At 43.8% G+C, this 14,666-nt stretch overlaps 2 protein-coding genes across 2 annotated transcripts; both read left to right on the top strand.

The window, feature by feature from the left end:
• Window positions 1-8,431: 8,431 nt before the first annotated feature.
• Window positions 8,432-9,246, top strand: EDB93DRAFT_1108875 (uncharacterized protein; the record flags this gene model as incomplete). Its single annotated transcript, XM_041447895.1, has 2 exons — window positions 8,432-8,526; window positions 8,838-9,246. 2 exons carry the CDS (start codon window positions 8,432-8,434, stop codon window positions 9,244-9,246), a joined length of 504 nt encoding a protein of 167 aa, XP_041301504.1.
• A 1,196-nt stretch (window positions 9,247-10,442) lies between these two features.
• Window positions 10,443-12,132, top strand: EDB93DRAFT_1108874 (uncharacterized protein; the record flags this gene model as incomplete). Its single annotated transcript, XM_041447894.1, has 6 exons — window positions 10,443-10,462; window positions 10,867-10,950; window positions 11,012-11,245; window positions 11,293-11,527; window positions 11,573-11,695; window positions 11,830-12,132. 6 exons carry the CDS (start codon window positions 10,443-10,445, stop codon window positions 12,130-12,132), a joined length of 999 nt encoding a protein of 332 aa, XP_041301503.1.
• Between the last annotated feature and the right edge of the window lie 2,534 nt (window positions 12,133-14,666).

Here is a 14,666-nt window from a genome sequence, read left to right as displayed (position 1 = left end):
TACATCCGCCTTGACAGGTCATGCATGAGTTCTTGAGCTCCTCACAGGCCATCCAGACAGGATTAGACACAGTCTAGGGGTGAACCTAGAAGTATATGAAGAACTACTGCAAGTTGTATAGGCTAATGGATTTGTTCAATCTTGCAATGACATTTCAGTCGAAAAACAACAGGCCATTTTTATATATATGTGTGTGACTGGTCTCTCAACCTGGCATGTTGGTGAGCATTTCCAACGGTCCTCTGACACAATCTCAAGGTAAAATCTTCCTCTCAAAGACTCTGATTCAATCAGTATATACTAATTTTTATTATATATGTAGATACTTCAAGTGTATGCTGATGTTTTTCTCAGAAGACCCTTTCTACTCCTCCCAAGTTAAATTTCCGATGATAAATTCCCCCATCCCTTTGTCAATACAAAATGACCCTCACTTTCACTTTTTTGACAAATGTACTGGTGCAGTCAATGGTACACACATTCAGGCATTTACAACATCTACTGACCAAGTCTTCATGCATAACTGGAAGGGTTTTATATCTCAGAATTGTTTGTTTATATGTGATTTTGATTCTTTGTTCATTTATTCACTTTGTGGCTGTGATGGCTCGTCCACTGATGTGGCACTTTGGAACGATGCATGCCAACATGACCTATGGATACCAGGAGGAAGATACCTGCTTGCAGATGCAGGGTTTGGTACTTGTGACACATTATTGGTTCCATATTGTGGTGCGCACTATCACCTCAAAGAATGGCGTCAGGCATCTCTCACATTAGTTCTTTCTTTCATTTTTGATATTGCATTTGACGTGTATTCAAGCCCACAGAATGCTAAAAAACTTTTCAACCTTCGCCATGCTTCACTGTGCAACATAATTGAACACATATTTGAGGTGGTGAAACATCAGTGGCACATCTTACAACTCCCTCCGGAGTACAGCATGGACATTTAGGCGTGCTTACCATTGGCCCTGTGTGCCTTGCACAATTTCATCTGTTGCCGCAACCCCAATTTTGGTCAAGATATCAACTTAGATGGTGAGATGTTAGATATTACTAGTGATGATGATATGAATGATGGTGTGCACTGGATGCCTGAGGAATTGCAGGGGAATCCGGCTGATGGGCCAGCAGATGGTAGAGAGATGGGAAGAGCTGATCAGTGTCGTAATGAAATACCGGCTGCCATGTGGGTAGATTACTTAGAAGAATGAGCTTGGCATGGACTTAAATTAATTGCATGTCCAAGGTCAGTGGAGGAAGGATGGTCTGATACAGCAGTATGGATGCTAGGCTCGGAGGGTGTGGTAAGATTGTTAATTATACAAGGTAAGACATCTGCAATTGACATCAGCACTGCGCTACCCTCCTGCTGGGCCAGTGGAGATGCTTGATGAATGTTGATCTCATCAGTAGCAGAAACGAGTTGCATTAAACTCATGGTATTGGGAATGTGACTTGGAAGATTCGGCGGAGGGGGCATCATGAGAGTGTTGGAAGATGGCTCAGAGGGTACAACAGAGGCCATCAGGCTGGCCTGTGGCTGACACTTAACAAATTTTCCTCCTGCAGTACTTGGCCTATGGGGCATGATCTGGTCAATTATATTAAAGTGTAAGAACCCATTTGTTTTGAATGGTTTCACAGAGAGACTGTTCTGGTATTGCAGGTACTTTAATGGGAGTTCTATAGTTAAAAATTGGTGACTTACCTTGACATATTTCTCCCAAATGTTCTCATGTGCATCTGTAATTCCTGCTCCAAGCTCATCACTCCATGAAAAGGCTGATGTTTTCTTGATGTTAATAACAGCATTGTAAGAACTCTTTAACTATCAAGACATCAGTAAGCTGCAGCCAGAAATGGATGATTGTGATAGTGCTTACATTGGTCTACTTTGTCTTGCAAACACTTGCAGTCTTTGCCCCTCCACGTTGATTGGGAAATGCTTCATTCATATCGTCAACGGCTTCTTGAAAGGTCATTTTTTGAAGCTCATAGTGTCACCAGCCTGAGCCTTATGGGTGAGGAGGTACTGTAGAAATCTTGCTTTTTCTTCGTGAGTCCAATGTGCAGGGGCTTTATGAGTTCTTTCTGATCTTGATAATACATCTTTCTCATTGACAGGTTCCTGCAATTGGAGGGAATGAGTAGACGATACAGAGGCACCACTGATAGACATGGTGGTATGTTTCAATGTAGTAAATCTGCCAGTGGTACAATTTGATGTAACGGCCTTTCGAGTCGATCTACCCATACATTTTCCCTGTGTGCCCCCATTGAGGCTGATCGATAGTGATAGGTATTAAGGAATCTGGGATCATCCAGATAAACAAGGTGCTGTCACATGACAGTAAATGTTGAATATTGAATATTGAATACTGTGTCCTTATAGAGCCTTAGGTCAGGCTTCTGGATATTCAAGTTGGGATATATTGGTGTTGATGTGAGTGTTGGTGTGGATGGGACTTTGTAATTGGTGCAGTGGTGAGTCACTTATCCCCTCTCCTATTCTCTCCTCTAAAGACTGACCCTGTTCACTTCTAGCCTATATATTTTCGCATTTTTGGTTCTTTTGGTGAATCACTTATTTCCTCTCCTCTCCTCTCCTCTAAAGACTGACTTTCTGCTCACTTCTAGCCTATATATTTTCGCATTTTTGGTGTTTTTGGTGAGTCTCTCCTCTCCTCTCCTCTCCTTCAAAGACTGACTCCCTGCTCATTTCTAGCCTATCTATTTTCGCATTTTTTAGTCTTTTCAGTATGTCTCTTCTATCTCTAACCTCTTTTTGGCCTCTATTTTCGCATTTTTATCTATTTTAGTGTCTCTCTTAGTCAGTAGTATAGATGCCAATGTAGTAGTTACTTTGAATATGATTTTTGTATTTTTGATATTTTTGATATTTTGACCATATGTGCAATGTCCTGATGTTATGTGATGTGCTGTGGGGCTGTTATACAAACTAAACTACATATCTGATGTATTTCAACTGCTGTGTGGTGGCAGCAGTTTTACCCTTGAGGTGAGCAATGTTCATCTGGAGGCTGGCAGCAAGGTCTTGAAGAGTGACATTCCTGGCAATCAAATGCACTGAGTCTTGCATCACCTCAAATGTCATTCCCTCCAGCACCTATCACCTGAATTGCCAATGTCCATTGGTTGCTGAGGAGCAGTGGAAAAAGGCGATGAACTCCGGATTTGTCAATGATGACCATGTTGTTTTCTTTAGGCTGGAACTCTGTTCCCGACACAGATGGTAGATCTTTAGGCTTAAGCTGGTCCGCGGGTTCATCTCCTTTAAACAGATCCCACCTATCTGCAAGTGCAGTACATTTTGCCATCATGGAGCCCCTTCAGTGACAAATTCTGTATTATACGGATCACCCGACCTACATAATATCCCATATAAGACGGGCCAGCGGACTATGGGCCGATGTTATGTATATCCCCGATGTTGACGGATGGGCCAGGAGGAATATTATTTCCAATGGAGATGGGTGGGCCCATCTATGCTGATATTATATATATCCTCGAAGATGTCGGATGGGCCAATGTAATGGTTCATTGTATAGATGGGTGGGCCGAGGGAGTGGTGGAATATGTATTATATAGACGGGTGGGCCAATGTAAGGGTTTATTGTATAGATGGGTGGGCCGACATACTGGAATTATTTTGTAGACGGATGGGCCGAGGGAGTGGTGGAATATTCATTATATAGACGGGTGGGCCAATAGAGGGGGATGTTATATAGACAGGTGGGCCGAGGTAGTGAGATATCTGTCTGACATTCATGGATTACCGAGTTTCAGATAAAAACCAAATCCCATTGTGCAACATCCATTCTGGACACCCGAACACCCCAAGCTCAAGACTGGAAACTGGAAACTGGTAAAAATGTGTGAAATTTCTATTTCCTTACACCAAACACATGAACACCTGAACACCCAAAGCCTGAGGCTTAAAAGTCCAGTTATCAAATCACTGAGTGCCGAGTCCTGATAGACCCGAAGCCAGAGACCCAAAATCCGAAGCCCAGAACCCAAAAACATGTATGCAAAATGTCCATTTTTCATTCATTGCACAAATCACTGAGTGTCAAGTGACAAAACCTGAAACTCGAGACCCAGTACACAAATCACCAAGTACCAAGTGCCGAGGGCCAAACAGCAAAGTCTGAAACTTAAAAACATGTATATAACATATCCATGTTTCAGTCATTGCACAAATCACCGAGTGTCGAGTGCCAAAACCCAAAACTCGACACCCAGTACACAAATCACCAAGTGCTGAGTGCTGAGTGCTGAGTGCCAAGGCCTGAACCCTGATGTCCGAAGCCCAAAACCCGAAAATATGTATATAACATATCAATATTTTTCTCACTGCACCAATCACAAAGTGTCAAGTACTGAAACCTGAAACTCGACACCCAGTACACAAATCACCAAGTGCCGAGTGCCAAGTGCCGAGGCCCAAGGCCCAATGTCTGAAGGCCGAAACCCGAAGCCTGAAACCTGAAAATATGTATCCAAATTATCAATATTTCACTCATTGCACAAATCACCGAGTGTCGAGTGCGAAAACACAAAACTTGAGACCCGGTACACAAATCACCAAGTGCCGAGTGCTGAGGCCTGAGCCCCAATGTCCGAAGCCCAAAACCTGAAGCATGACACCCGAAAATATGTATATAACATATCCATATTTCCCTCACTGCACAAATCACCGAGTGTCGAGTACCGAAACCCGAAACTCAACACCTGGTACACGTGACTACAACTGGACATGAATTCTGTATTTGTATGTATTATCCATTGATGTAGGGTTCAATGTTATTCTTGTGAATTGGGGATTATTTGAAGACTACGTTAAATGTTGGTCAGTGTCGAGTATGATAATGAATGTATAGTCATACCTCAGTCTGAGAACAAATAGACTGAGGTAGGATGATGCAGGTATGAGGATTATATATTTGTCTGGCATGTTAGCAATGATGTAAAGATGAGGTGTGCATTTGTACATGTGTGCAGTAAGTGAGCATAAAGATAAAAGAATGAATATTAATAGCGAGACTTGCACATTATGTTGAGATATCCAACATGACAAGCCTGTGATGGGATCAGAGACCTGGAATAACACCCATATATGTCCATTATAATAGCCCTAATAGTTTAGAAAGATACATGAAGGATTGATGTAATGACAGGCATATGTGTGAAATGTGACAATAGACATATTTTTACAAAGTCACATTTATAGATGATTCAGGCCAAAGATTTCATTAAAAATATGTAGGATAGATTGTAAACTACCTAAGGAACCCATACTGCCTACTGCCTTGAGGGTAGGGGTGGGTGGAAGGGATATAGTGAAAACATGAGTTGACTCAGCATTAAAGTCCTATTATTGCTTCACTGACCATTTTCGATGCTTTGGGTCTTTGAAGTTCCCACACTCCATTTCTTATCTATTTCACTTCCTCAGTACTCAATTCTTGGTGGATTTGTCTGTAAATTTATGTCTATGATACTTATTATATTTTAAATGTACTCCAGGTTTCTGATCATGAAGATTCAATGTTTTGAAGGTATGGGCCCCTTATCAGGAGAAATGGCAAGTATGCACACTAGCTCACAAACTCCAGCCTATTGTGAGCTGATCTTGGTCATAAGAGGCAATAATATAAGCTATGCTCATTATATATTAAAAGGTTGGATCATGGATGCAAGGGCAAGATACTGAAAATCATGAAAAATGTCAAAAGTGCAATGGTCTATGCTTACATGTAATAACGCTGTCTGTAATATTCAATAATGCGAAAACGAGTAAATATGCACTAGTGGGGATAGATGCGACTAGACAGGACATAGGAAGGATGAGTCCGATGCAAAAATGTTGGGTCCAAAACTTTCAGGCCGGGGTCGGGCGTCGGGATCAGGATTGGAATGTCAGAGATGTGTCAGACAAATACTGTTTAATGTGAGTATCAAAAACACGGGTTTTGAGCCCAGTGCCGCAACTATCATTACACCAGGTACTGAGTATTAGAACCAAGTACTGAGTACTGATTTCTAAGTACCGAGTACCAAGTAATGAAATAACCAATTGACAAGAAAAGACTACCAATACACTCACCTTGACTTGGACTACAACTTTCATTTTTCATTCTCACCAATGTTTCAGATTTCTTTAGCTTATATCTTGGTCAAATGATAACCAATGGACAAGAAAAGACTACCAATACACTCACCTAGACTCGGACAACAACTTCCATGTTTTCATTATCTTTGCGTATTGCACACCGGGTTTTGAGTTTCGGGTTTTGGCACTCAACACTCGGTGATTTGTGCAATGAGTAAAAAATGGAAATATTGCATACATGTTTTTGGGTTTTGGGCTTCGGAATTTGGGCTTCAGATGTCGGGTTTTGGGCCTTGGCACTTGGCACTCTGCACTTGGTGATTTGTGTACCGGGTCTCAAGTTTCGGGTTTTGGTACTCGACACTCAGTGAGTTGTGCAATGAGGGAAAAATGGATATGTTGCATACATATTATCAGGTTTCAGGCTTTGGGTTTGGGGCTTTGGACATCAGATTTTGGGCCTTGGACATTGGAGCTCAGGCCTCAGCACTCAGCACTTGGTGATTTGTGTACCGGGTGTCGAGTTTCGGGTTTTGGTACTCAACACTCGGTGATTTGTGCAATGAGTGAAATATGGATATGTTGTACACATATTTTCGGGTTTCGGGCTTTGGACATCAGGGTTCGGGCCTTGGTGCTTGGCACTTGGTGATGGGTGTACTGGGTGTTGAGTTTCGGGTTTCAGTACTTGACACTTGGTGATTGGTGCAGTGAGGGAAATATAGATATGTTATATACATATTTTTGGGTTTTGGGCATCGGGTTTTGGGCTTCGGACATCGGGCCTTGGCACTTGGCACTTGGTGATTTTTGTACTGTGCTTTGAGTTTCAGGTTTTGGCACTCGACACTCGGTGATTTGTGCAGTGAGGGAAATATGGATATGTTATATACATATTTTCAGGTGTCATGCTTTGGGTTTCGGGCTTTGGACGTTGGGCCTCGGCACTCGGCACTCAGCACTTGGTGATTTGTGTACTGGGTGTCGAGTTTTGGGTTTCAGTACTTGACACTTGGTCATTGGTGCAGTGAGCAAAATATTGATATGTTATATACATATTTTCGGGCTTCGGGTTTCGGGCTTCAGATATTGGAGTTCGGGCCTTGGCACTTAGTGATTTTTGTACCGTGCTTTGAGTTTCGGGTTTTGGCACTCGACACTCGGTGATTTGTGCAATGAGTGAAATATTGATATGTTGTATACATATTTTTGGGTTTCGGGGTTCGGACATTGGGGTGCGGGCCTCGGCACTCGGCACTTGGTGATTTGTGTACCAGGTGTCAAGTTTCGGGTTTCGGTACTTGACACCTGGTGATTTGTGCAGTGAGGGAAATATGGATAGGTTGTATACATATTTTCGGATTTCGGGCTTCAGGTTTCGGGCTTCGGACATCGGGGCGCGGGCCTCGGCACTCGGCACTTGGTGGGGTGTTCGGGTGTCCAGAATGGATGTTGCACAATGGGATTTGGTTTTTGGGCATCTGGGACTCGGTAATCCGTGAATGTCAGACAGATATCTCACTACCTCGGCCCACCTGTCTATATAACATCCCCCTCTATTGGCCCACCCATCTATATAATGAATATTCCACCACTCCCTCGGCCCATCCGTCTACAAAATAATTCCAGTATGTCGGCCCACCCGTCTATACAATAAACCCTTACATTGGCCCACCCGTCTATATAATACATATTCCACCACTCCCTCGGCCCACCCATGTACAAAATACTTCCTGTACGTCGGCCCACCCATCTATACAATGAACCATTACATCGGCCCACCCGACATCTTCGAGGATATATATAATATCAGCATAGATGGGCCCACCCATCTCCATTGGAAATAATATTCCTCCTGGCCCATCCGTCAACATCGGGGATATACATAACATCGGCCCATAGTCCGCTGGCCCGTCTTATATGGGATATTATGTAGGTCGGGTGATCCGTATAATACAGAATTTGTCACTGAAGGGGCTCTAGGCTTTCCAAGTAGGTGGTACCTGAACAGGCTGAAGTGTTGATGATTCTGGAGGAGAGTTAGGCATGGACCTGTAGGTTATGCAATATTGGTTGTTCATTACAAATTTATTTCCATTAATGGCATCATGTCTGATATGGGTTGATTAACCAACTGTTAGGCTTTGCTCAAAGTTCAACTTTGAACCATTATTAATTCTACCTTGCTTATCCTCAGCACATTCTGCAATCTGAGTCACCATGGCAAGATCAGGTCATTCCACTCCCTCAACTTCTGAAAGGGCATGTCAACCCTAGACACAGAAGCTCATGGAAACCAAAATTTCAGAACTGAAGAACTACCTCCCTGAGTGGACTTCTGCCAAGGATCAAGGACAAGTCCAGGGCAAAGCCAGGAGATCCTGGTATGTTCAAGTATTATCAGGTGGCTGTGAAGGGAGTCATGGCTGAATTGTCCAACAACAAGTTGGAGAAGATGAAAGAAATGGCATAAGAATGGTTCAACAATTTTCCTCCTCCTGAGATACAAGCACAGATTGCCTGTAAGAAGGGACCTGCATATATGGAGCACTTTTTGAAGGAGATGTGGAGGCAATGTGGGTTGAAAGTGTTTGTCTTGTCAGCCTGGAAGAAGAAACAGGGAGAGGTGCTGTTTGGGATATGAGTAAATTTTACCTGTTATCACAGATCTTTCAACCCAATATATTTCATGCAGGTACAATGATAACGAGGCATTAGGAGATGGAGACAGCTTCATAAAGACAAAGAACTGGGAGGACATCGAGCCAGTGTGGCAGGAGTATGTGCAGGAACAGTTTGGCGAGTGTTTAAACTATAGATACCCAGAGAATGTGTTGATGGTCTTGATGATAGGTGCTGGGGCATGGGTTGGAGGCCAACAGGTAAAGGGAGGTCGCAAAGGAATCAGAAAACTAGTCTTTGAGCTCAAAACTGACGAGAATGGGATGCTATTGCTTCCAGACATCGTCCAAATAAAACTCGAGGAGAAGAAGAAGGCCATAGTGAGGGCTTTTCTCATATCACACTATCATGAGTCTATCCTTGCTACATCCGAGATGTTGTTGAGGCTCATTCTTGCACTTACCAAGCTCTTTGCACTTTGATACATTGTGGTCACTTTGGAGCAACAGGATCCTTACAATCAAACATGCGAGCACATGGAGATGACAGACATTAGTAACATGACCTTTGTCATGAACCTCTTGAAGGCAAATCCTGCTTACAAGTTGAAGATGGATATGGAGATCTTGAAGTCACACAACAGGATCATCAAAGTGTATAATTTTTACCTTCAATTAAAAGGCTGGCCTCAAGATCCTCCTGTGGAGCAAATTCTCTCTGCCAAATTGTTGTTTTGTTTATCTAATACCAAATGCAGCGAGTATCGATTACTTAATCATGCTGGTACATACTAAGAGTATTTTGGACTTACTGACACCTTAGTCCATTACACGACAAGTACAAGACTGAGTATACATTCTTTTATCTAATTCCTTTTTTTCCACATGTCACTGCAACAAACAAAACCAATGGGAAGTTCCACGTGAAACACTGTGTCTTCACAAAGTCACTATGTTCTTCACAGGTAGAATTAAAGACATCTAGTAAGAGACATAGAGTTGGGGATAATTAGCCATACAGGCATATTGCCTTGCATTTGGTTCGGTGGCTGTCTCAATTACCTTGTGTTGTTTTTAGCCTTATGATACTTTTTGAATACTCGCTCTGTTGCATTGCATATCAATCTTGATTCATGACTCACATACACAACATTGATTACTGCAATAGTAAGGCACATATAAGTAACAGCTTGAATAGGAAAATTGGATGTCTCTTGCCCCAAATGTGCCCACTTATACCCACTTGGATAACTTAAAAGCATTCATATAAGGTCACCATGTTCGCAATATTATTGCACTATGCAATGCATCCCAGACAGATCACAATAATACGGACTGGTATTTAAACAAGTGAGTGAGTTTGCCATTTTTACAGGATGGTGCTGATTATATAAATTGGATACTACATTGTGGCTATTCTTCATAGGCCTCATCCTGTCATGGGTATCAAGATCTCATTGCATATCACTCAATAGCTAATTGGTCTGCAGGAGCACATTCCTTTGAAGCGAAAGGCTATAGATCACTTTCTTGACAGTTGTGAGCGGCCCACTCACAAGAGACATACACCTGCCTTCTAGAATGGAAAAAATGTATCTTTGCAGGATCCAATCCACTCAGATCTTCAACAGGCTCAGACATTATTGTTTGTACATGACTTTTCCAAAATTGATCTAAGGATGTCCAGTAAATTGATAAGGTATAATAAATGTTGAACATACCTGTTGATATCTGGGACATGGTTGATTCATCCACATCCATTGAGTTATATTCAGTGACTGGAGGGTCATTGAATCTAACTATTGCAGGAGAGTTCATGTTCTGTGAGGAACTGATCAACTGATTCACTGATTATTGATCACTTCAAAGTTGAACACAAGGTGCCAGCAATTGCCGAAAGTTGAACCACAACCAAACAAAGACAAATAATCAATGAAATTTTACATTGTGAATCACTGATCTTATTTCTACTGAAACATCAGCCTTGTGATAACTGATTTGAACCTGAATACAACTTGATTTCCACCTGATCTCATCCTTTTCAACATTTTCAACTCAAACACCATATCTAATCCAGTTGACACCCCTTTGACCGGCCTCAAGGCAATTACTGCCAAGATCATCATCATCATCACCAGTGCTCGGCAGCTTCCTCCGGGACCCAGCCACTATTCTCTGGTATACTAAGTCAGTTCATTTGTGGTATGTAGCATTGTCTTTTTTTTCCTATATTTTTTACATCATCCAGGCAGGCTGAGGCGGTCAAGGAGTATGGGCATGGACCCCACCTTCCTGGCCTTTTGTTATCATGCTCAAAGGAGTTAATGCAAGTTCAGAGAATGACTCCTCAGGTCTGGCCGAACTGGCACAGCATTGGGTATGATGATACCTGTTTGTTGATGCCTGCCTGGTGCAGCAAGATTGTTGCATGGGAGGCTTTAGGTAACTACACCTTTGACCTCCTGGTTGTGGCCGGGCTTCAGTAGGTCCAATTCCAGTGGACCTTCCACCCTCACCTGTCATGGCCAGGCCTTTCACCAACCCTACCTCCAAGTCCTGGGAGAAGGGAAAAGGTAAGGCAGTTGTCCCAGACCTGGAGCCAGAAGTGGAAGGGAGTTGGAAGAGGAAGTCTCCCATGATTCTGGCACTTCCCTCCAAACCACCAAAGTCCACTATGAAGACTTGGAAGCAGATGAAGACAATTGGCCTTGCCAAGTTCAAGGTGTTTGTTGAGTCGGAAGATGATAAGGACTCAGTCACTCAGGTATGTCCTCTGGCTTGTTTTCTTATTGTTTTATTTATTTTGTAGCTGATTTCGCGTGGAGTGGTGGAGGTCGTCCTTCCCCAGCTCTCCACAGATGTTGCAAGGACATCCAGATCCCCTCAGTCACCCCAGAGCCCCAAGAAGAAGAAACCTTTTGGGCCTGCTACGGTAAGTTGTATTTTTGCATCCGGCACTCGGGTGGGTGCTTACAATGTGCCAGGCAATTCAGACCATTCAGTCACTTGACACGTAGAATGAGTACCCTGGTCATCAAAAATGGCCGTAGAATGTGTCTCACCCAGTATCGGCTGGCTGGCATAGACATGCGCCTGGCCGGTGGGTATCAGTTGCCAGGACCGCACCAGCCCCATTGGCCACAAAGCAGGCAGGCTGTGCATGTAGACCTAGTGCTGGCCAGATATGCCTGCATCATGCCACTGACTGGCATGGCATCTACACACACATACGGGCCAGCTGGCCTTATGTGTGGCATCAGTGCTGGCCAGGCATTCCTTGACCATGCTACTGGCCAGCATGGCATCTATGCACACATACAGGCCAGCTGGCCTCATGTGTGGAATCAGTGCTGGCTGGGCATGCCTTGACCATGTTACCGGCCAGCATAACATCTACATACATGTATGGGCCAGCTGGCCTACATGTGGCAGCAGTACTTGCCGTGTATGCCTCAACCATGTAACCGGCCAGCATGGCATTTATGCACATGTATGAGCCAGCTGGCCGTACGTGTGGCAGCAGTACCAGCCAAGTATGCCTAGACCATGCAACTGGCCAGCATGGTATTTATGCACATGTACGAGCCAGCTGGCCTTATATGTGACATCAATGCCAGCCAGGCATGCCTCGATCATGCAACTGGCCAGCATGACATCTACGCTCATGTATAGGCCAGCTGGCCTTATATGTGGTGGCATTAGTATGCCTTGACCATGCTATGGGCCAGCATGGCTTCTACACACCTGTACGAGCCAGCTGGTCATATATGGGGTAGCGGTATTGGCCAGGTATGCCTAGACCATGCAACCCGCCAGCATGGCATCTATGTACACGTACAGACCAGCTGGCCTTATGTGTGGCATCAGTGCCAGCCGGACATGCCTTAACCATGTAGGCCAGCATGGCTTCTATGCATACCTATGAGCCAGCTGGCTCTTGGTGTAGTTCAAAGGCTTGTGAGGCTGGCTTCAGTTCTGTACTTTTCCTCCACTCAGTAATAGAAACATGAACAATGTATTGCAGACACATGATGTGATATAACATACTATTCTGAATCAAATTCTCAAGGCCTTCTTGGAGGGAAGTCTAGCTCTGGAAGATCAGCAAATATTGTCAGTGCTGGACTTCTTGGAACCAGTTGCTGATGCCCCCAACTTGCGTCTTTTCTTCCCTCTCTGTTTGGCCTCCACCTCCTGCTCCTGCTCACCTGCCTGTGATTCCTTCTCCCCCTCCTACTCTGAAACATGCTGTTCTTCACGGTCGCTCACCTTTTGAGTCTCATCAGCATCATCCCCCTGGTGTGCCATGATTTCTTTCTCAAGCCTGTGGGTCTCCTCCTGAAGCTGTCTCCTCTTCTCCTGGGAGCCCCTTCAGTGACAAATTCTGTATTATACGGGTCACCCGACCTACATAATATCCCATATAAGATGGGCCAGCGGACTATGGGCCAATGTGATGTATATCCCCGATGTTGACGGATGGGCCGGGGGGAATATTATTTCCGATGGAGATGGGTGCCTATCTATGCCAATGTTATATATATGCTTGATGATGTCGGATGGGCCGGGATGAATATTTTTACCGATGGAGATGGGTGGACCCATCTGGGGAATATGTACAGTAGGATGGACATGTATATTATAGACAGCTAGGCTGAAGGGAGATCAGAGGCAATCATTATTATATAGATGTGTGGGCTGATGTAAAGGTACATGGTATAGCCAGGTGGGCCAACGTACAGGAATAATTTTGTAGACGGGTGGGCCAAGAAAGGGTGGAATATTTATTATATAGACGGGTGGGCCGAGCGAGCGGTAAAACATTTATTATATCGACGGGTGGGCCGAGAGTGCAGGAAATTATTTATGATATAGACTGGTGGGCCGATGGAGGGGAATGTAATATAGATGGATGGGCCGAGGTAGGGAGATATTGTGTAGACGTATAGGCCAAGGTATTGGTTTACTATATAGATATATAAAGCACTTGTCTGACATGCATGGATCGCCGAGTCCCAACACCCGAAAATTGAATCCCATGGTACAACATCCATTTTTCAACGAGAAATCACTGTCTCGAATTCCAGACGCCCAATGATCGGAAGCTCCAGACTGGACACTAGATACTTGCAGGACAGGTCTCGGGTCTTGGCACTCGGTGAATCAATAAGTCAATGATAACAAAGGTAACATTGATTGAAAACATTGCATATACATCTATGACTATTTACAGCTGATTGCAATATTATGCGGAAACGCACAAGTTGAATTTGCATCTTGGAAACACCCGAAGTAAGACCCCGTAAGTGTTTGGCTTACTGCATCTCATTCAACGACGCACTCACCATGCCGCCACACACAGTTTCACCAGATCTAAAGGCTCGCATACCTGTTTTGCACTGACATGGGTATTCCGTCACACGAATTTGCCATTTACTTGGTATCAAGAAGACTCTCGTCTACAAAACCATCAAATTGACTGGCACCTCATCTCAACATGCAAACCATGGGATTCGTGGCCACCATCGCAACCTCAGTATAGACGATATTGCCTTTCTGACTACTATCCTTCATCGAAATCCCACTATGTACCTCAATGAACTACAACACGAGTTGCGGGCTCGCCGTGGTGTTTTTGTATCTGTACACACACTGTTCCACACCTTGCACAGGCTACATTACAGCCACAAGAATATCTCGGCTCGTGCTCTTGAACGAGATGAGGAACGACGTGGTATATTTATGAACAATATTGCCGAGATCGCACCAGACCCTGAAATGTTGATGTTTGGTGATGAAGCTGCGAAAGATGAAAGGACATTGATTCGTAAATTTGGACACTCGAAAATTGGAACAAGGTTTGCTTTGTTTACAGATCAGTATCAGTTTTGGCTAATTCATAC

Source organism: Suillus bovinus (genome assembly GCF_016758785.1).
Source record: "Suillus bovinus strain UH-Sbo-P2 chromosome Unknown EDB93scaffold_125, whole genome shotgun sequence".
NCBI lineage: Eukaryota > Fungi > Basidiomycota > Agaricomycetes > Boletales > Suillaceae > Suillus > Suillus bovinus.
This window is presented reverse-complemented; position numbering and strand designations above follow the sequence as displayed.